The 20,594-nt window shown below is 38.6% G+C and overlaps 1 protein-coding gene across 7 annotated transcripts in view; it reads left to right on the top strand.

Moving 5' to 3' along the window:
* Nucleotides 1-19,453, top strand: part of LRRC4C (leucine rich repeat containing 4C) — a 156,861-nt gene extending 137,408 nt beyond the window's left edge. For 5 of the 7 annotated variants that reach the window (XM_002925196.4, XM_019805902.2, XM_011232270.3 and 2 more), the window contains one exon: nucleotides 16,745-19,453. In XM_002925196.4, coding sequence (XP_002925242.1) covers nucleotides 16,787-18,709 — 1,923 coding nt within the window. In that variant the 5' untranslated portion in view covers nucleotides 16,745-16,786 and the 3' untranslated portion in view covers nucleotides 18,710-19,453. Of the gene's footprint in view, nucleotides 1-6,487; nucleotides 6,637-14,025; nucleotides 14,055-16,744 lie in introns of those variants that run through there. The other 2 variants (XM_019805903.2, XM_019805904.2) reach the window with 2 other exon arrangements.
* The last annotated feature ends 1,141 nt before the right edge of the window (nucleotides 19,454-20,594 follow it).

The raw sequence follows: 20,594 nt of genomic DNA, 5'->3' as shown, positions 1-20,594 counted from the left end.
TAGAGGGTCAAACAGTAAGTATTTGGGGCTTTGCGAGTCTCATAGTCTGTCACAACTACGCAATTTTTCACTTTAATGTGAAAGCTACCATAGAGAATACATGCATGAATAGGGGTGAAGTATTCCAATAAAACTTTATTGAAAAAAAAAAACCAGGTTGTGAGCCAGATTTTGTCCGTGGGCAGTAGTTTTCCAACCACTGATCTGAGAATTTTGCCTACATATCTATCCACCTTCCATTTCTGTGCACATGGCAGTTAGAGCTCAAAAAATGGGGCTGAGGAGTGTGGGAGTGACAACCATATCGTAATTTACCCCCATTTTGTGGATTTTGCTTTTTGTTACACTTATTTTTGATTAAACCTTATCGTTCCAGTATGTCTTTGCCATGGGAAGAGCAGGTATTCATTCTGTCTTCACTTTACAGAAGGGTACAGAAAGTTTAAGTGGTTTGCTCTGGTGTCACCCAGCATCTGTGATACCTGTATTAGGATCTGACTGTCACCCTTGTGTTTTTTTATTTGGATTATTCTTTCTAGGATGCATCCTTTAGAGAATAAAAAAAAAATAATGGGAGAAATAACCAAGAAGTAATTTTCATTATCCAAACCAAGGAAAAAGTAGCTAACTAATGACTTTAAATAGGGATATGCACGGGCGTCCCTACTTTTTTATTCCATTAAGATACCATAGGGGATCCAGTTCCTTATTGCTTTTCATGGATTTTCCTGATCTTTTTTTCCAAGATTTGTTTTTGGAAATGATGCATTTAAGCCAATGAGTATCAGATAATACTCTCTTTTTTGCACAGTACTGTGTTAACTGAAGCTTGTTCATATTGGAACGGAGTCTTCATGTTACAAGGTTCCATGGTAACTGAGAGCAAATCTGTTATAAAAGAACTGTGCAAAAAAAAGAGGACTTGGTGCCAGTATGCATGACCTATGTGTAACACGGCACCAAGCAAAATGAGGACTGCCTTAACTAAATAACTAAGAATCCAATTTCCAAATGTCTGCATCTGCCATATAATTCCCTCTTTTGCGGTCATTAGGGGGAAACAAAGAAATCACTGATTACAGTCATTCCCATTATCTGACATGTCATCACCAAGCTTTTGTCATTATGCAATGTTAACAGTGTTGAGGTTACTTGAAACCAGCTCCAGTTCCAATTAGGAGGCCATCCCTGCTATCTGCATTCTGATTAAAGGACGTTGCCTGGAAATCACAGAAGGAGTCTACTCTGTTTCCTCCCCTTGCTCAGATCTCATAAACACAGACTCAATTAAAGAGAGTTTCCTTATCAGGTTTTTGTGGGTCATTTTGGTGAATTTATTAAACTCTTGAGTCATGCTGAAAACTGGCAGGTGGTGGCTCCAAGGTCTTCAGTGGGAGCCAGGACTTGATGGGCTGGTTTGCTCCAGTGTTTTAGGGAGTCTGAAATATACAGATGTCAGAGCAGCCAGTCATGGGCCAGGAATCAAGGAAGCTGGTGAAATAGGAAGGGGGTCTCACGGCTTAAGGATTGCAGCACAGAGATGTGAAAATCTTAGTGTCATGTCAGCCTGTATTTTAGCCAAAAAGGAGAGCCTAGTCCAGGCCTTCATTTTTTTTATTCCTCAATTATTGAAATAATTTCTTAGTAGGTCTTCAGACCCTACAGTGTACTCTTCCCTATCCATGCTCCATATTATTGCAAATTTGCTTTTCCTTAAATACTCTTCCCATAATACTATATCCTTCCAACACAAGGATAAAAATCAAGTCCCTACAACCCATCTGATGACTTAATGCAGAATCTAAGGTGATTTTTGGTCTCTTTTTCACAATCTGGTATTATTTTACTTACCCTACCTTCTCTCCCACTGGTTTTCAGCGTAGATTCCTCATAGGAGTCACCTTGTGCGTCTCTGCCCAACATTCATGTTCACTTTCATACATTTCCCACTAACCACACGCCTCTTCTCTAGCAAACTCTGTCCCTTCTCTTTCTCTCTCTTTCTTCTTTATTGTGTTCTCCTAAAACATGCTGTTATTATGTTCTCCTAAAACATGCTGTTCATTCTTATCTAGCACTTCCTGCTGTATTAAAATCCCTTATTTAATCCCTATGAATCCCGCTATACTGTGAGACACCTGATGGGAGATGCTGGGTCCTAAGGGTCAAGAGCTGGGAACTTTGCTTACTCAAATCCTCATCGCCTACTAAATCCCATGTCTACGTAGCCTTTCCTGACTGTTTACACCTTCCTGGTTCCCTCTGACCACCAGGCTACTTCTGATGATCTGCTCAACCACTTACACACTTACTCAGTGCGGCGTTTGGCATTGGTTCGTGACTCTGTTATTTATATTAGGCTTGTCACAGCACAGTGTTTCAAATGATCGGTGATCGGGAGTTACTGAGTGGAAGGGATTCCCTCACAGGGAAAGTTCACACAGTATTGGTACCCATACTTGGAAGTGTGTATTATTAGAGCTGAAATGACTTTAACAGTTCTCTTTCCCAGCATGCTACTATGAAATGAATCCCAGACATCATTAGTACTTTGCCTGGGGATATTTTATAGATGTGTATGTGTGTGTGTGTGTGTGTGTGTGTGTGTGTGTGTGTGTGTGTGTGTTTGGTAACTATTTACGAAATTTGGGTTTTCTACTGTTTAATAATAAACAGGGAGAAAGTACTTGATAAAACATTGGAAGGTGATCTTAAAATCAGAATGACTCTCTATGTGGTATTTATTCTCTTCAGATTCCCTAACATGGCAATTTGAATTGCATTACTCATTACAAAAATCTATATGCCTTTTGGTTGCTATTGTTGGTTTGTTTGTTTTCAACCTATAAAGGCAGTGATGACCTTGCACAGGGCATTTCCTACGGATTAATGAGCAGTTGAGGGTTAATGGCTCTCAACTCCTCCTAGCTAGTCATTAATCCAAAGAAAGCATGGGAAGCAAGGTCATTAACTGCATTACCAGCTTTCTGAAATCAAATCCTTCTATACCTGCCTTACCAAGAGCTTATGTTTAAGATGGACTTGTTAGATTTTCAAAAGTTTCTCTAGTTACTTGCCCTGTCATTAACCTGGACATAAGAATATATAAAAGAATCATCGTTAGCCTCTGTGGACTGATAGAATGTCATGAGGAAAATAATTTTTCATACTGTGATTAAATATAATTTGAAATGTTCAGCCTCTTTTATCTGCTCTCTTTTTATTACCTTTTCCAAACTGAAAGCCTGGAATCATCCTATTGTGCATCCTGAGGGGCTAAAACGTGTCTGAGTTCTGCAGTTTAACCTCATTCAACAATAGATTTTGTGTTTGTGTGTGTATGGGGGGAAGATTCTTATTGGGATTTTAGTTGTATTAGTTGTAACAGAATATTACTTTTTTGATTTATTCCTCTTATACAGATGATCTTCACTGATACTAATAAGCATGACATTTTCTCTTTTGGCATCAGTCAAAACTACCCAAAATATTCTGAGAGAGATACACATGAGCAATTCAGTTACACTACCTCAGTGCATTGTCCTTGAAGGAATAAATGATGGCTAAATGAGGGACAGACGGTTCTGGAGCAGAGAAGTCCTCATTTCATCATGCAGCATCCTGATTCTTACATTGACACAAATTCCTTAAAAAATGACGGGGAGTGACAAACTGTCACCTGAATACCAGTGTTAATGTAGGTGGCAAGGATCATTGTCACCAGGGAATATGGCATTTCAAGACCTTTTCCAGTGGACATTCGTCTTGAAGTATTTACTCAAGACGTGGTCTGGTCCTTAGTTTTATACCCTCAGAAATTTGACTTGGGTAGCTCATCATGAGAAAGCTGCAGTCACACTTACAAACACATAAGAAATGAATGTAGACAGCAGAATGCCAGTTTGTTAAATTATAGCTGTAACTATAACAGACACTTCACGTACTTCAGTCTGTCAAATCTTTTTACGTAGAACTTAAACTTTTTTGGAGTCGTAAATCTCCTTGAAAATATGATGATAAAACCAATGAATAATCTTCCTATAAAAATACACAATCTCCACATTTATACAAAAATTTGCATATAATTTCAAGAGATTCATAAATGGTTTAAAATCTATTCATGAGCGTCTTAGGAACCCTTGGATTGAACTATGCATTTTCATGGAAAAACATTATAATTCAATAAGGCGGTTGATGAGAAATCAAACTAAGAAAACTTAATTGTATGATCCAAATTGCTTTAGCATCAGATTATAATTGTCTGATGTATCAATCATTCTTCATAATTGGACTTCAGCTGTCACTGGGACTAGACAAATAACAATAACAATAAATACAACAAATGTTCATACGGCATTGGCTATGTACCAGACACTGTTCTAAATCCTTCTATATATGTTAAATCATGTATTCCCACAATGATAGAGTACATAAATTAGAGTATCCAACCTCTAGGCAGTTTCACAGATGGATACTACACACATTTTTATCTCTGATTTAAAAAAAAGAAAAATCTCTATATTCTATTACCCTTCACTTAGTTACATTAGTAGTTGGTAAGTACCAACCGTTTCTTGAGCTTGTTTCTTTTTCTTTCTTTCTCTTTGTTTCTTTCTTTTCTTTCTTTCCTTCTTTCACTCTGTCTTTCCATCCTTCTTTCCTTCTTTTATTTTGTATATATAAATTATATATATATATATATATATAATAATGAAAGATACAATGTTACAATGTGCCATGTACTCTGGATGTAATGTTTAGGATACAGCTTATTGCTGGTAAAAAGAAATTTTTACCTAGTCTATTGTTTTCAATCACACATTTTCATGCTGATTTTGGGCAATCTACTTTTTCAGAATTTATTTTTACATTTTTGTTTGTGTGCATGAGAAGGCAAGGAGTAATTACTGAACCCCCCTCTTTATCATTTGTACTAAGTTATATGCCATTGTAATTTTTTGGGTTCTCATACAAGTCTTATCAATGGACTTGATGTGTTATTTGTTATTATAAAATTAGCTTATCATTCCTGGCTCCTGACTATGAATTAAAATGTAAGCTACATTCAGTAATGCAATTCAACAAATATTTACCGCATGCCTAGACATTCTCCAGTTCCTGTCTTTCACAAGCTTATGATTAAATAGGTTGAACACATACCCAAGCATTTAGATTTAAACACAGATTTGAGAAATGTTATAGTTTTAGCATTACAGACACTTATGGAAGGATAGATGAGTCCCCGCCAGCAAGACCAACGAAGGTCAAAAGAAATGGTTGTTGTAAAACTGGCTCTGAGACTGGGTACAATTTTGACAGAAAAATCAAGAGTAGGACATGCCTTGCAATGGGAAAAACAGGAGCAAGGCTCTGAAGAAGAAAAGTAGGAGGCCTATTTTTAGAATCAGGAACAGACTGCAGCCTAGACTATTATGGAGAACAGTGGGAGATAAGCCTGGGAAAGCAGTATGGCACAACATCATGGAGAGTCCTATGTGTCACGCTAAGGTGGTAGTTTTTAAAAGGGCAAATTTGCCCTCCAGGGGACATTGGCAATGTCTGGAGACACTAGCTCCTCACAACTGGGGGTGCTACTGGCATCTAGTGGGTAGAGGCAGTAAGGGATTTAGGCTTTATTCTCTAAGCAAATGGGAACTCTTGGTGGGTTATGTTTTCTTGAACTGTGATTGCCTACGTTCCTGGGTCTTGTTACGCAAAGCCTGCAAAGTGTTAACTGCGTAGATCTCCCCCAGGAAAAGTATTAGAAGAAAAGGCCAATTTTAGAGATAAAGAATAGCATGTATTAATCATGTTGTCAGCCCCTGGACCCGAGAAAAGAGAAAGAATGAAAAGGAAAAGCAAAGAAGTGACGTTTTCTTGCATTGGTAGGATCCAGACTTAAAAGTATGAGTGCAAAGGAGAATGCAGGCATTTCTGATAATTGGAACAGTCTGATTTCATTTTCTGAAGACTGAAATATCAAGCAGTATATGGAGCTTGAGGTTTTAAGCTTTTTTCTTTGGTTATTCATTTCACAAAACCAACAGAGCAAACATCTATCATAAAAATACAAACATATCCCTGAACACCTCAAATCCCACCCTTTAATTTGAGAAACAAGTCAGTCATCTATATTTCATTTCTTCATAAATAATAAATGTCAAAAAGTGAATATGATCAAAAGGATTCATAACCAGCCAGAAACTTCATGCCAGGTATGTTTATCTCTCTTGCATCATGTGAAACTAAACAAGCAGGAAAAAACAAATTAATTTTATTTTTAGCCTTGCCAAGTTATTGGCTGTATTTTTTGGGTCTGCTTTTCTAACACAAGGTAGATTTGACTTTTTGTAGCTAACCCAAAGTTGGAGCTGCGACCACCTATCTTAATCTTGCCTATTTCATCCTGTTCCTTCAGATTGTCACAAAAGAATTAGGAGGTCTTTTGGATTTTCTAATTAATGGTTCAAATGAATTCCAGAAGCAGAAACGTGATGATGAAGCTCTTCCATTTTGAAGGGGATTTGAAGATGACTTGACTTCCTGCCATATGAATTCTTGTTCTCGGCTCTGAGTGGTCTGATCCCAGGGAGTGACCCGGAAACTGAGCCAAATCTTCCTACTTCTGACATACACGTAGGTGCTCTGTGTAGAAGCAAATCAGGAGTACAACTTATGCATTATCTACGTTCGAATTTTCGAGGCAATCATGTTATTTTAGACACGTACAGCAGAGGGCATTGTTCGGCCAAACTTAAACAGGGCTGCTATTGACAATAATAAAGAAAGAAATAGCGAAGCCTTCCCCTGAAAACAAACAAACAAACAAAATAGAAAAAAGAGCTCGGAAACAATGAAATGAGCTTTATATTGCATTGTGCTCCCCCGCTTTTCTTTGTAGGAAGGACTTCCGTGAAAATGGTTAAAAACTAGATAAGCATCATTTCAGAAATTGATGAAATTCCTACTATGTGAGTTGAACTCTACTAGATGCTAGGGATCAATAAGTGAATGTGATGTCATTTAGGCCCTCAATGAATTTATAGCCTTAACTATCTATAGGCTGCTTAGACACCAGTTTATTCATTTATTCATTCATTCATACATTTAGCAAATATTTGATGAGCATTATTCCAGGTGAAAACTACTGAATAGGACAGACAAGTCTCTGCTCCATGGAACATAACATTCCACTCAGATAAGACAGGCAGTAAGAAAATAAGCATCTAAGTATATAAAAAAAATACCAATAATAAGTATTATGGTGGAAATCAAATACGGTGATGTGACTGATGGTTGTAGAGATGCTTCTTTAGGCTGGATGGTCAAGAAAATCTTCCTAAGAGAGAAAAAGTTAAGGGATGTTCTGAAGGACGAGAAAAACCAACCATGCAAAAATCAAAGGATATGCGTTGCAGGCGGAGGGGACCCTACTGCAAAGGTCCCAAGGGAGAGGGGGAAAAGCTTGGAGCATTTGAGAACCAAAGGAAGTCCAATGTGGTTGAAGAGAGAAGGAGTATGAAAAATAGTTGAAAGGGACAAGACGCAGGCAGGTATCAGACGATCTTGATTTGGGGACCAAAACAGTTTGCATTTTGCTCTAAAATGAAATGGAGCTAATAGGAGCATTTTGCGGAAGAATGACGTGACCATATTTATATTTTAAAAATTCACTTTGAATGCCGTATAGAGAATTCATTGTGGTAAGGCAATTGCAAAAGTAGAGAAACTAGTCAGAAGGTATTTCAGTGGTCCAAGTTAGAAATGAAGATGATTTGGCCTAGAGAGGGTCAAAGAGGAAAAGTAGATGGATCCAGTTACATTTTAGTGAGTCACATGAATAGTGTTGCGCTGGATATAAATAAAGAAAAAGAAAAGTCAAGGAAGATTCTTACATTTTTGCATTGAGCAACTGGGTGTGTGGTGTGGAATTTTGGGAGGCACAAGGGCAGGTTTGGGGATTTGTTTTTAATATATGCTTTGGCATTTAATTCAAGTGATCCTCTCAATGTCTATTTATTAATGTTATTACTGTCACTCCCACTTAGAAAGGTGCAACTCAGGGAAAGCCAATTTACAAAAGATCAAACAGTTAGTAATACTAAGCCAACCTTCCAACCCTCCTCATTCCATTCTCCATCTGATTTTTGTTCCTCTAGGTTTTGCTAATATAAGTTTCTGGCTCTTTCTGTGCATCAACATTGTTTCAAGTTGGAAAGTATAGCATTTCATTAGGGACCCAAGACTGAATATGTATTTAGTAGTCTTTTGTGTGCCATTCACAGAGTAGACACAAGCATCACCAGAAATCAAAGATGCCTCTCTCTTGACATGCATATCAGAGTTTCCAAAAATCATACCCTGATCTCTGTGTACAATGATATTTTTTAATGTGACCACATACAGAAGCTAATTTTGCCTTCACTGGTATTTCATACTCTATGGGATTTCAACTAGGGCTAATTAATTTCAACCTGTACACATCTCAGTCGTCAGATCATCATATCGAAGATGAGTTTCATTCAGTTTTAAAGTGATGTTAGGGATGTCGATTGTTGAAGTCACAGGACTTTTCCATCAAACATTCCTCTCTCCAATTTCTTTTACACATGAGGGCAGATTATTCTTTTTTTTTCTTTTTTTAAAGATTTTATTTATTTATTTGACAGAGATAGAGACAGCCAGGGAGAGACAAGCAGGGGGAGTGGGAGAGGAAGAAGCAGGCTCATAGCAGAGGAGCTTGATGTGGGGCTCGATCCCATAACGCCGGGATCACGCCCTGAGCCGAAGGCAGACGCTTAACCGCTGTGCCACCCAGGTGCCCCAGATTATTCTTTTTATACACAGTACTCTCTCACTGAACCCTTTCCTACCTAAGGGGATTGAGGTTTCTTCCTAAGTCTCTTTATTGAGACAAATCCAAACTTCCACCAGGCTTGCGGTGCCCCTCAGTTGGGCCAACTCTACTATCTAAATTCTGCAGCATAAGCCCTCTGCTTCCAGTAAGTCAGTTTTCGTTTTGTGCTCCTACTCCTCTGCTTTTTTAAGTAATCTCTTACCTCCTCCACCACCACCCTATCTCAATGCATGTTTATGTCCCCTTAAAGACCTACATAAGATCCGGAATCCTCTTCTTAAAACTTGCCCTGATTATCTGTGACTTCTGACAATCCTCTATGGCATTTAAATATTGAATATGCTGGTTTGCGTTAGTACCCAAGACACCTATGTATATATATTTTTTTTATTTTTTACATGTATCTGTACATTTGTATTATAGCTCCAACAAGATTATAATGTTCTAGAAGGCCTGGACAATTTCATTCTTATAATCCTGACTACACTGTCCAAGCAATAGCAACATGTTGGCCACATGCATTTTTCTTCCTTTACTTTTCTTTTTTTTAATACATAGTTCTCTCTACTCGCTGTTTCTTTTCACCTGATGATATTGTAATTGTGTCACCTCTAAACCCCAAACATGTGTATTCTTTTACTATAAATCAGGTAAGTGTTCGAGAAAAATGAAAATGCAGACTCAGGCATCGTCATGATCATTATCATCTTCTTCTTCAATCTCAATTTCTTACATTTTTTTAGAAACATTGCCAGGTCAGTGCGTTCAGCCGGAGGACCTCCTGTTGACTTGACAGGTTGAGTCCCTAGTTTACAGCCATTTAAGTGTTGAATCACTTCCTTTGCATTTGCCTAGAGGGTCAGCCCTAGGCACAGTTACAAAAATTTTCTTCTCCCTGAAAATCTGCAGAGCTACATAATACCATATAAGGAGTAGAGAAAACTCAACAGACTTGTAAAATTGGGTTTCAATTGGGAAAAAAATGAACCATATTAGAAAATATTTACAAAATAATTTTGATTTGGAGAGGTAAGCTATCTTTAATATAATGGTGTTATTTGAGGTGTTGTTTTTCCTTCTCCAGTCTATTCTAGCACTCTTTAAAATGTAAAGAGTTATCCAGAGACGTGACTGAGATAGAAAGCCTTTTAGCATGATGGGGTGAGCCTCCCCTCCCTTCTGACAAGCAATTCATGTTGCCTCAGCTTATGTTGTTTCCTTTGGTAGGTCTCAAATTTATAATGGTACAAGAAATCAGAATTTTTCTACTGTCTTACTTGTTATTTCTTTGTTATTGGTTTCATGAAGGGGGAGATAGCGAGAGAAAAATAGAGGGAGGGAGAGGCAAGGGAAGAGGAAGAAAGGAGAATGAATATGTAAGTATCAAGAGAGGTTTGACTGTAAGTAGCCAGGGAAAAGTAATTGTTTATACTGTAAGGAATTGAATATTTACATATTAAGAAAATATAGAGGAAAGATAGTAACAGGATTCATTAATTCAGCTGCCCATCACAAATATCAAAAATACAAATTCTTCCTCTCTTCCCATTTTCCTTCCTTGGCATAACTGCTTTATCCTCAGACTTCCTCCTTTCTTGGCCACAAGATGGCTTCAGCAACTCTAGGCGTCTTATACTCAGAACAATATCCAGAAAACAGAATAAAGAAGTATTTCTTCCCCATGTTTTCTTCTTATGAGTGGGAGAAAAAAAATTTCCAGAACCCCTCAGCTGACTTCTCACATCTCATTGGCCAAGTTGTGTCACATGTCCAGACCTAACTAATCTCTGGCAACAGAAATGGCACAACCAATATTTGTTTATACAACAGCTCAGCAAACTATAGTCCAAAAGATTAGCCCTGGGAGCTAAGAATGTTCTTGAATTTTTAAATAGAAAAAAAATGTTAAGAATAATATTTCAAGGGGTACCTGGGTAGCTCAGTCGGTTAATTGTCTGCCTTCAGTTCGGGTCATGATCCCAAGGTCCTGCAATCCAGCCCTGCATTGGGTTCCGTGCTCAGCGGGGAGCCTGCTTTTCCCCTTTCCCTCTGACCCTCCACCCTGCTTGTTCTCGCTCTCTTTCTCTCAAACAAATAAATAAAAAATCTTTTTTAAAAAAAGAATACTATTTTGAAACAAGTGAAAATGGTATGAAATTCAAATTTCGTGCCCATAACGAGTTTAATCAGAACCACAGCCATATCCATTCATTCACCTTTTCGCTACAATTACTTTCAGGCTACAATGGCAGAGCAGAGTTGTTACAACAGGAGACCATATTGCCTGCAAAGCCTAAAATATTTCCTAGCTGGCCCTTTACAGGAAAAGTTTGTGTAGCCCTAGCTTGAACCAAATTCTGTAACCCAGCAGTCCTGGGTCAGCATCTTTCAAAGCAGATAATACAATTTTGTGATTTTTTTAGGATGGGAGTGAAGATTCCTGAACAAATTTTTCTAGGGAAAGAGTAAGGGATGAGGATGTTGGGTAGGCAACAAATGTGGAGAAAGAGAGGTTCAAGCACGATTACAATGAATAATCCATTCTTAGTACTGTGAACAGCTGACTCCCAACACACCCTGTTGAAAAGACAGAGAGTTTATTGCTTACTGTTAAGGGAGGTCATATCTCACAAAGGTATGGGAGTAATCTGTGAGTAGAGTGGTAAAGATAAGGATAGAATTTATGGAGAATTGGGAGTCTGATTTGAGAGGAGTTTTCCCTGTGGGAGGTTGATTAGGAGAAAGTAAGAATTAAGGTATAGCAGTCCAGGATTTGTGAAAACAGAAAGATGATGCTAGAGATTCAAAGAATCTTAAGAGTATAGATTGTCATTAGATGCTTTCTATGAAAGAATTAATGGATCTTTGGGCAGGTTCCTAGAAGGACAATAAAACCATTTGCTTGGACAGGAGAGTCCCCAAAGATAAAGATCCTAATAAAGACAGTGGAAGAGCAAAATCATGGTTATGTCAACGCGAAGGTATGGTTTGGAGGTCTTAGTGTCCAGGCTGAGTCCTGGGGCAAGTGGTTTTGGTTCTCAGTATTTAGGGGTTTGTTGCAAATACATGGGAGTGTGAATGTGTGTTCTGTGGGGGAGAATTGGTTGTGGCTAATAAATTCACCTTCCTTTTACCTGGCTTCCATACTGGTTCCAGTACCTAGACCCAGATTATGCTTACTGAGAGCAATGATACTATACTAAATAAAGCACCCCTTGTATCTCAGTGCACTGAAGCATGGGTAGGGAAAGAAGAAAGGTCTGTTGACAAAGTCAGAACATCCTCTGGGACAAGGCTAAAAGTATTACAGTTTAATTCAAAACCCATACAGATCCATTTGTAAATAAATGCTGTCAGATGACATTGTAATGGATACTTTTAAATTGATTTCTTTTTGATGTGATAAAAACATCTTATGAAAGAGATGTTGAAACATGGCTTTTAATGTAAATTGATTTCTTTTTGATGTGATAAAAACATCTTATGAAAGAGATGTTGAAACATGGCTTTTAATGTAAAGTAACATAATTTAGATTTTAAAATAGAAAACCTTTTGTTGATAGTAGTTTATTTGATTTAGTGCATGTACCAAGCGTTATTTTCTGTGGGTTATAAATTACCTTTGAACCATCTGTAATTCACAAATCGTTACTTATGACTGACTTATAGGAAATCTCATTAATAGCAATAGCAGAAAGACCTTGAAGTAAGCAAGAAATAGAAAATAAAACAGCCTGGGGATTGAAAAGGGAGAGATACATGCACTCTACAATTAATTGCAATGTATTGGATTTACATATGAAAGCGTGCTTCTGATCATTGCAGTTAATCTTTACCATAACTTTGAATAATAGATATTAGTGTTATTCCTATCTTATATAAGAGGAAGAAATGGAAAAAATCACTTTATTTTTAGTTTGAATATGTTTTAAATATTTATTACCTATTGCTTATTATGAGCTGGTAACTTCATATATACATGTGATATTGCTAACTAAAGCCTTTTGAGTAGATGACAATGTGTTCCCCTTTTACAGATGGGAAAGTAAAGTAAAGAGAGGTGAATTTCTTTCCCAGTTGTAGAGTCATGAAGGTTTAAGCAGGCATTTAAATTTAGGAAGTCTTTACTAGAACCTTCTCTCTTGACCATGGGATATGGCTGCCTTTGCTATTTATTTTAAGGAGAAAAGGATAGCCAATGGCTTATCTTAAGCAAAGGATTTACCTTCTTCACTTCTGTGCTATGTGCAGTCAATCTGTTATTTCTCTATATCTCTATTGCCAGAGACCTAGGATTCTGAAAGTCATAGGGTTGGAGATGGGCAGTGAACTAGAGGAGCAGGACCCTGGGACCCCAATCCTAAAAACACCCATCAGTTAATGTAACAGAGATTCTATGTACTATTTTTTAAATGCCCAATCACCTTAAAAAGTGTGTGTTGGAGAGAGGGGAACAAATGTAAAACGACACCAAATCATATGAATAAAAAATTTTCAGGGGTCATGTCACTGAAAATTTAAGTAGGGTTCTGTTTAAAGTGGAAATCTACAAGGGTTTTTAAGGTCATGTTTAAATTTACAATAAAAAAAATAACTCCTAATCTAGCTCAGGTCGAGAAGCCTATCAATCACATTTTTGTCACAGTGTAAATGGGACAATAGAATAAACCTATAAAGCCATCAACAAGATTAATAAGGTGAGCAGGGCCCTGCTATTTAGTGATTAGTTGTTTTAAAATGTAGATTTTAGGGGCCCCTGGGTGGCACAGCAGTTAAGCATCTGCCTTAGGCTCAGGGAGTGATCCCGGCATTATGGGATCAAGCCCCACATCAGGCTCTTCTGCTGTGAGCCTGCTTCTTCCTCTCCCACTCCCCCTGCTTGTGTTCACTCTCTCGCTGGCTGTCTCTATCTCTGTCAAATAAATAAATAAAATCTTAAAAAATAAATAAATAAATAAAATGTAGATTTTATTATTATTTCGGTATGATGAGACAAACAAATCAGGAGACAATTGTCACTGAAGATTTATTTATTTATTTATTTATTTACTCACAGTTCCCAAGAGGAGGGAGCATGCCATGCCACACGGGGGCCACACAGGGGAGCACCAGGATGAGTCAGGGGGTAGAAGGAGTAAGGGAAAATCTGAGCAAGAGCCCTTATCATGGTTTGTGAGAGAAAGCAAGGGAAGGCAAGGTAAGCAGGCTTGCAATTGGCTAGCCCCGTGAGATCCTGATAAAGGTGGTGGTTGGGATACAGGCTTCAGGTTGATTGCTTTGAATATGAAAGGCATGCTTGTGGGTAAGTCCTTTACTAACTCTAAGAAGTGGCTAGCCCTAAGAGGGGTCTCTCTGGAACAACAAGGCCCCAGATACCAAAATATCAGAAAATATAGAAGATAGGGCCACCTGAGTGACTCAGTCGGTTGAATGTCCAAACTTTTGATTTCAGGTCAGGTCACAATCTCAGGGTCGTGAGATGGAGCCCTACATTGAGCTCTGTGCTGGGTGTGGAGTCTGCTTAAGATTCTCTCTCTCCCTCTCCTTCTGCCCTTCAGCCCCCACTGGTAAGCTCTATCTCAAAAAAAAAAAAAAAAAAAAAAAAGAGAGAGAGAGAAAGAAAGAAAAAAATAGAAGATAGAAAGTTATAATTACTACATTAGTGCCTATTATTACACATACGCAGAGTTGTAATTAGATAGTAACTGTTTCTGCACATTTACAATAGCCTTTTTTATCCAGTGCCTACAGTGTGACAGGTGAGAAAAACCATCAAGACATGGCCTCTGTCCTCATGGTGTTCACAGGCTAGTGGGAGAAACAGAACCAGAGACTAATGATCATACTAGGTAGTATGAAAAGTCAATTTAGAGCTGCACCAGCCCCAAAGAAAGAAATCTTTTCCCCAGGCCCTCCATTCTCATGCCACAGGGAACTGTTTACTGGTCCCTGGATGTACTAGATCTTTCGTGGGTCTTTGTCATGGCTCGAGATGATCCTTGCCTAAAATGCTCTTCTTTCCTTTTTTTTTAAATCAACTTCTTCTAGAAAACCTAGATCAGATGGTCCTCTTCTTTGAAAATCCTCTGATTTTCCAGCACAGACTGGGCTGATCTGACATTAGTGCCCTTGTGCCAAAGTGGCCTGGTCTCATACCAATGAATATAGATTATTATAATTCATCTGTTTGCTTCTCTGTCTCAGCTTTTGAATTATCCTTTCCTCGGGGGTAAGAATTATATTCTTCATCTTTATATGCCCAGTACTCAGCAAGATGTCTGGGTAAAAGCAACAACAAGAGCAGTAATAATAATATCTAACATCACTGAGTTTTTGCCATGTGGGAGGCAATATTCTAAGTGCTTTATCTACATTAATTTTATCCTCACAACAACACTAAGGGGTATGTACTATTATCATTCCCATTTTGCAAGTGAGGAGAATGTGTCATGGAGAGAAGTTTAGTAAGTTGTCCAAGGTGACACATAATAAGTACTAAATTAGTGCCTTTTTTAGTTGAAATGTGGTGATCCCCCATCCCTTTCTTCCTTTGTTTGTTTCCAAGAGATTCATAGAAGAGACACTGTTGATAGAGATGAGAGATTTGGAAGAAATCATTACACAGGTGCCCAAATGATGATAAGAGTGGGACATACACTGGGTAACCCAAGCTCCTTTAAAACTCTTTCTTGTGCTGGAAGAGAGGCAAAAAGTGGTTATTTTATTCCCCTTCCCACAAATCTACTTAAAATCAGTGAGAGTAGGGGTATAAGATATATAATATTTCTGTTATACTAAGGTATCCTCCGTACATAAAAGTTACGTTTCATGGGAATGATTAATTTGTGGTATGTCTGCCTATAGGTAGCAGTTGCTATATTGTAATGAGTTTGGGTATTTGAAAATCTCAAAGTTTATGTACATTTGTGCATGCCATTGTTTCAGTTATCTTCACAGGTACAATAAGTCAAGTTGCCAGGGTTTACAGCTGAGGTCACTCCCCAAAAAAGGTATTTTAGAGAAATTAATCGTGAAAAATTTTTTTGCCTTTGCCATCATTCTCCCAGAAACTTTTTCATGGAGTGTTTGAGATCAGATGCTCTTAGACCAATCAGACGAGCGTGTGAGTCCTGGTTCTGTACTTACGAACTTTGTGACTTCAGCCATGTTAGTTTCCCTATGATTAAATGTCTTCATTTTGTAAATGGAGACTGTAAAAGTGCCTACCTCAGAACAGTGCTGTAAGGAGGAGAAAGGATTAGTCCACGCAACATATGTAATTGAAAAGGGACCCATTCACAGAAGGGCCCACGCTTGGTTAATGCTCTGTTGTTACGGATTTGAAATTCTTCATAATTTTTAAGAAGCCATCCCCCAGTTTCATTTGGCACTGGGCTTTGCAAATTATGTAGCTATCCCGGACAGGATTGCTTGTGAAGTCTATAGCCCATGGTACCTGGCACACAGAAGAATCCTCAATAACATATCAGCTATTACTGATTTTGCAAGGGAGCTTTTAGTTTCTTGGGCATAGCCCCAAATCTTATTTTCTGGTCTGGCCATTGAACCTACTGGTAGAGCACATCTCGTATGTCCTTAGGCATTCAAGTCATACTTGGTTGGTAAACACTATAGTAAGGTGTTTCACCTCATTCTTCCACTCTGTGAGTGCATAGTGGATAGATATGGGCTGTGGATGACTGCTAATTTGAAGTACAGAAACATTTTCTCAATAAATATGAGCTGCATGGCTGAATAAGGAATGTCAGATTTGTTGCTTGCTTAGTCTGAGAAATGATGGCTTTAGCTGATATAGTGTATCACTGACATTGCTCCAGAAAGACATCTGAAGGAGATCTAATACTCTCTTTTGCTCTTATGTTACAGAGCATTTGAACTCCAGAAGGACCAACACCAGATAAATTATGAATGTTGAACAAGATGACCTTACATCCACAGCAGATAATGATAGGTCCTAGGTTTAACAGGGCCCTATTTGACCCCCTGCTTGTGGTGCTGCTGGCTCTTCAACTTCTTGTGGTGGCTGGTCTGGTGCGGGCTCAGACCTGCCCTTCCGTCTGCTCCTGCAGCAACCAGTTCAGCAAGGTGATCTGCGTCCGGAAAAACCTACGGGAGGTTCCAGATGGCATCTCCACCAACACGCGGCTGCTGAACCTCCACGAGAACCAAATCCAGATCATCAAAGTGAATAGCTTCAAGCACTTGAGGCACCTGGAAATCCTACAGTTGAGTAGGAATCATATTAGAACAATTGAAATCGGGGCCTTCAATGGTCTGGCAAACCTCAATACTCTGGAACTCTTTGACAATCGTCTTACTACCATCCCAAATGGAGCTTTTGTATATTTGTCTAAACTGAAGGAGCTCTGGTTGCGAAACAACCCCATTGAAAGCATTCCTTCTTATGCTTTTAACAGAATCCCTTCTTTGCGCCGTCTAGACTTGGGGGAATTGAAAAGGCTTTCATACATCTCAGAAGGTGCCTTTGAAGGTCTGTCCAACTTGAGGTATTTGAACCTTGCCATGTGCAACCTCCGCGAAATCCCTAACCTGACACCTCTCGTAAAACTAGATGAGCTGGATCTTTCTGGGAATCATTTGTCGGCCATCAGGCCTGGCTCGTTCCAGGGATTGATGCACCTTCAGAAACTGTGGATGATCCAGTCCCAGATTCAAGTGATTGAACGGAATGCCTTTGATAACCTTCAGTCCCTCGTGGAGATAAACTTGGCACACAACAATCTAACGTTACTGCCTCATGACCTCTTCACGCCCTTGCACCATCTAGAGCGGATACACTTACATCACAACCCTTGGAACTGTAACTGTGACATTCTGTGGCTCAGCTGGTGGATAAAAGACATGGCCCCCTCCAACACAGCCTGTTGTGCTCGATGTAACACTCCTCCCAATCTGAAAGGGAGGTACATCGGGGAGCTTGACCAGAATTATTTCACATGCTATGCTCCTGTGATTGTGGAGCCCCCAGCAGACCTCAATGTCACTGAGGGCATGGCAGCTGAGCTGAAATGCCGGGCCTCCACGTCCCTGACCTCTGTATCTTGGATTACTCCAAATGGAACGGTCATGACACATGGGGCATACAAAGTGCGGATAGCTGTGCTCAGTGACGGCACATTAAACTTCACGAATGTAACTGTGCAAGACACAGGCATGTACACGTGTATGGTGAGTAATTCCGTTGGAAATACCACTGCTTCTGCCACCCTGAATGTTACTGCAGCAACCACTACTCCCTTCTCTTACTTTTCAACTGTCACAGTAGAGACTATGGAACCTTCTCAGGATGAGGCACGGACCACAGATAACAACGTGGGCCCCACTCCAGTGATCGACTGGGAGACCACCAATGTGACCACCTCTCTCACGCCACAGAGCACAAGGTCGACAGAAAAAACATTCACCATCCCAGTGACTGACATAAACAGTGGGATCCCTGGAATCGATGAGGTCATGAAGACCACCAAAATCATCATTGGCTGTTTTGTGGCCATCACACTCATGGCTGCAGTGATGCTGGTCATTTTCTACAAGATGAGGAAGCAGCACCATCGGCAAAACCACCACGCCCCAACGAGGACTGTTGAAATCATTAATGTGGATGATGAGATTACAGGAGATACGCCCATGGAAAGCCACCTGCCCATGCCTGCTATCGAGCATGAGCACCTAAATCACTATAACTCTTACAAATCTCCCTTCAACCACACAACGACAGTTAACACAATAAATTCAATACACAGTTCAGTGCATGAACCGTTATTGATCCGAATGAACTCTAAAGACAATGTACAAGAGACTCAAATCTAAAACATTTACAGAGCTACAGAAAACAAACAATAAAAAAAAAGACAGTTTATTAAAAATGACACAAATGACTGGGCTAAATCTACTGTTTCAAAAAAGTGTCTTTACAAAAAAACAAAAAAGAAAAGAAATTTATTTATTAAAAATTCTATTGTGATCTAAAGCAGACAAAATTATGTGTATTCCTCAGAACCTGTTTTTGCTGCACTTATTTACTATTTTCCCACATCTCATCCCTGCCTTCCCTGGTTGCCATATTTTTCATAGGAGATCTCAAGTCCCTAAAGAACTGGCCTAGGAAATTTTGTAAGAATTCTGTTACACTTTGAGATTTTTATGGTGAATTCTAGTGGTGAGATCCAGTCTATTTTGTCTTTCTTTCTTTTTTTTTCTCTTTCCTTTCTTTCCCTCATGCCCTTATGAAGTAGTCCAGTGGGGAATGCAATATTAGGAATAGATTTTTAAGAGAGAACGAGATTAAAAAAAATGCAAGATCTTATATTTTTCATGTAATGACCTGTTCTGTATTTATGAGGAGAACCATTCAATGGCAAAGCAAAAAGAAAAAAAAAGAAGAAAAAAAAAAAGAAAAAAAAGAGAAAAAAGAAAAAAGTAAGCAAACAACAGATTAATTTACATATGAACATCTATAAAACCCATGATCTTTTAAACACCTCTAGAACCAGAATTTGTAGTTCAAAAACTAAAAAATAAGGTTATAAATAAAATATTGTTGGTTTTTCTGTACCTGGACACAACTCATTTGTAGTATGGCTCAAATGTGAGAAACTTGAAGGTAATTAGATTTGCTACTTTCTAAGAAAGAAAAAAAATATTGTATTCTTCAGTCACAGCATCCGTCTCTAGGGGGTCCTATTTCATTAGCTGACTTGGGTGCTGGATCTATATTCAAGGATGCTGTGGTTATTTTTTTTTTTTTTTCCCTTCTCATTAGGAGCACCCTTTGTAGAATGCTCAGATTAAAAAATAATGATTTTGTGAAGTAAATTCAATCCCACTTGGAAGAAAGTTTCATTATAATTTATTCACTGTTTCCTAAGTTAAGTCCTACTGGCTTAAGTACAACAAGAGAATGTGAAGGTATTCTAAATTATCTAAGTTGAAAAATAATTTTTGGTGCTGAGTATCAGCAAATTCAGCTCAATTCCACAGTAATTATTAAAGACCTTTTATGTTTTAAACACGGATCTTAGTGTTGTGGGTACACACTTGACAAGACCTGCTTCTTGTTCTTAAATCACTCATGATCCGTATGAAATATAATTAGGAAAATATCAGCCTATTATTAACTAGCTCTCATTTTACTGTTAGGTGGAAGGCTGTGAGTTGGGAACCTGAAATTTCAAAAATATTGGGTTACTGTTATTACAGAAAGCTCCTCGATTTATGGTTTCTTCTGTTCCTTCTGGAAGAGCTGACTCTCTTCTTTCAAATGCAGGTTGCAGAGCTGTAATGGGGTGTGAGTATGGATTTGCCACTATGGGTATGTGCACACCGAGAGATAGAAATGTTAATACAGTGGTAATTCACTAGAAGTACTTGAAAGAACTGGAGAAATTTTAGGTATGAGACGATACACTAGCTTTCAGGTAAAAGAGAACCTTGCTGGTTCTTGGTACCTTGGCCCTCTCCTGATATTTTAACATAGTATGTCTATGACTTCTGTCTTGATCTATGTGAAACGAAGTGAAAACAGACACCTCTTATTACTGACCTTGAAACCAACCACCTCATTGGTGAAACGAGTGATGTCCAAGCTGGAGAACACTTCATTTCCTAATGGAGGAGCAGCTTGTATACTCATACTTAACTTTGCAGACTGGAGCTCACGCCAGGGTTTTGTGGTCTCCAGGTGTGGAAAATCAAT

The sequence above is a fragment of the Ailuropoda melanoleuca genome, chromosome 16 (genome assembly GCF_002007445.2).
Source record: "Ailuropoda melanoleuca isolate Jingjing chromosome 16, ASM200744v2, whole genome shotgun sequence".
Lineage (NCBI taxonomy): Eukaryota > Metazoa > Chordata > Mammalia > Carnivora > Ursidae > Ailuropoda > Ailuropoda melanoleuca.
This window is presented reverse-complemented; position numbering and strand designations above follow the sequence as displayed.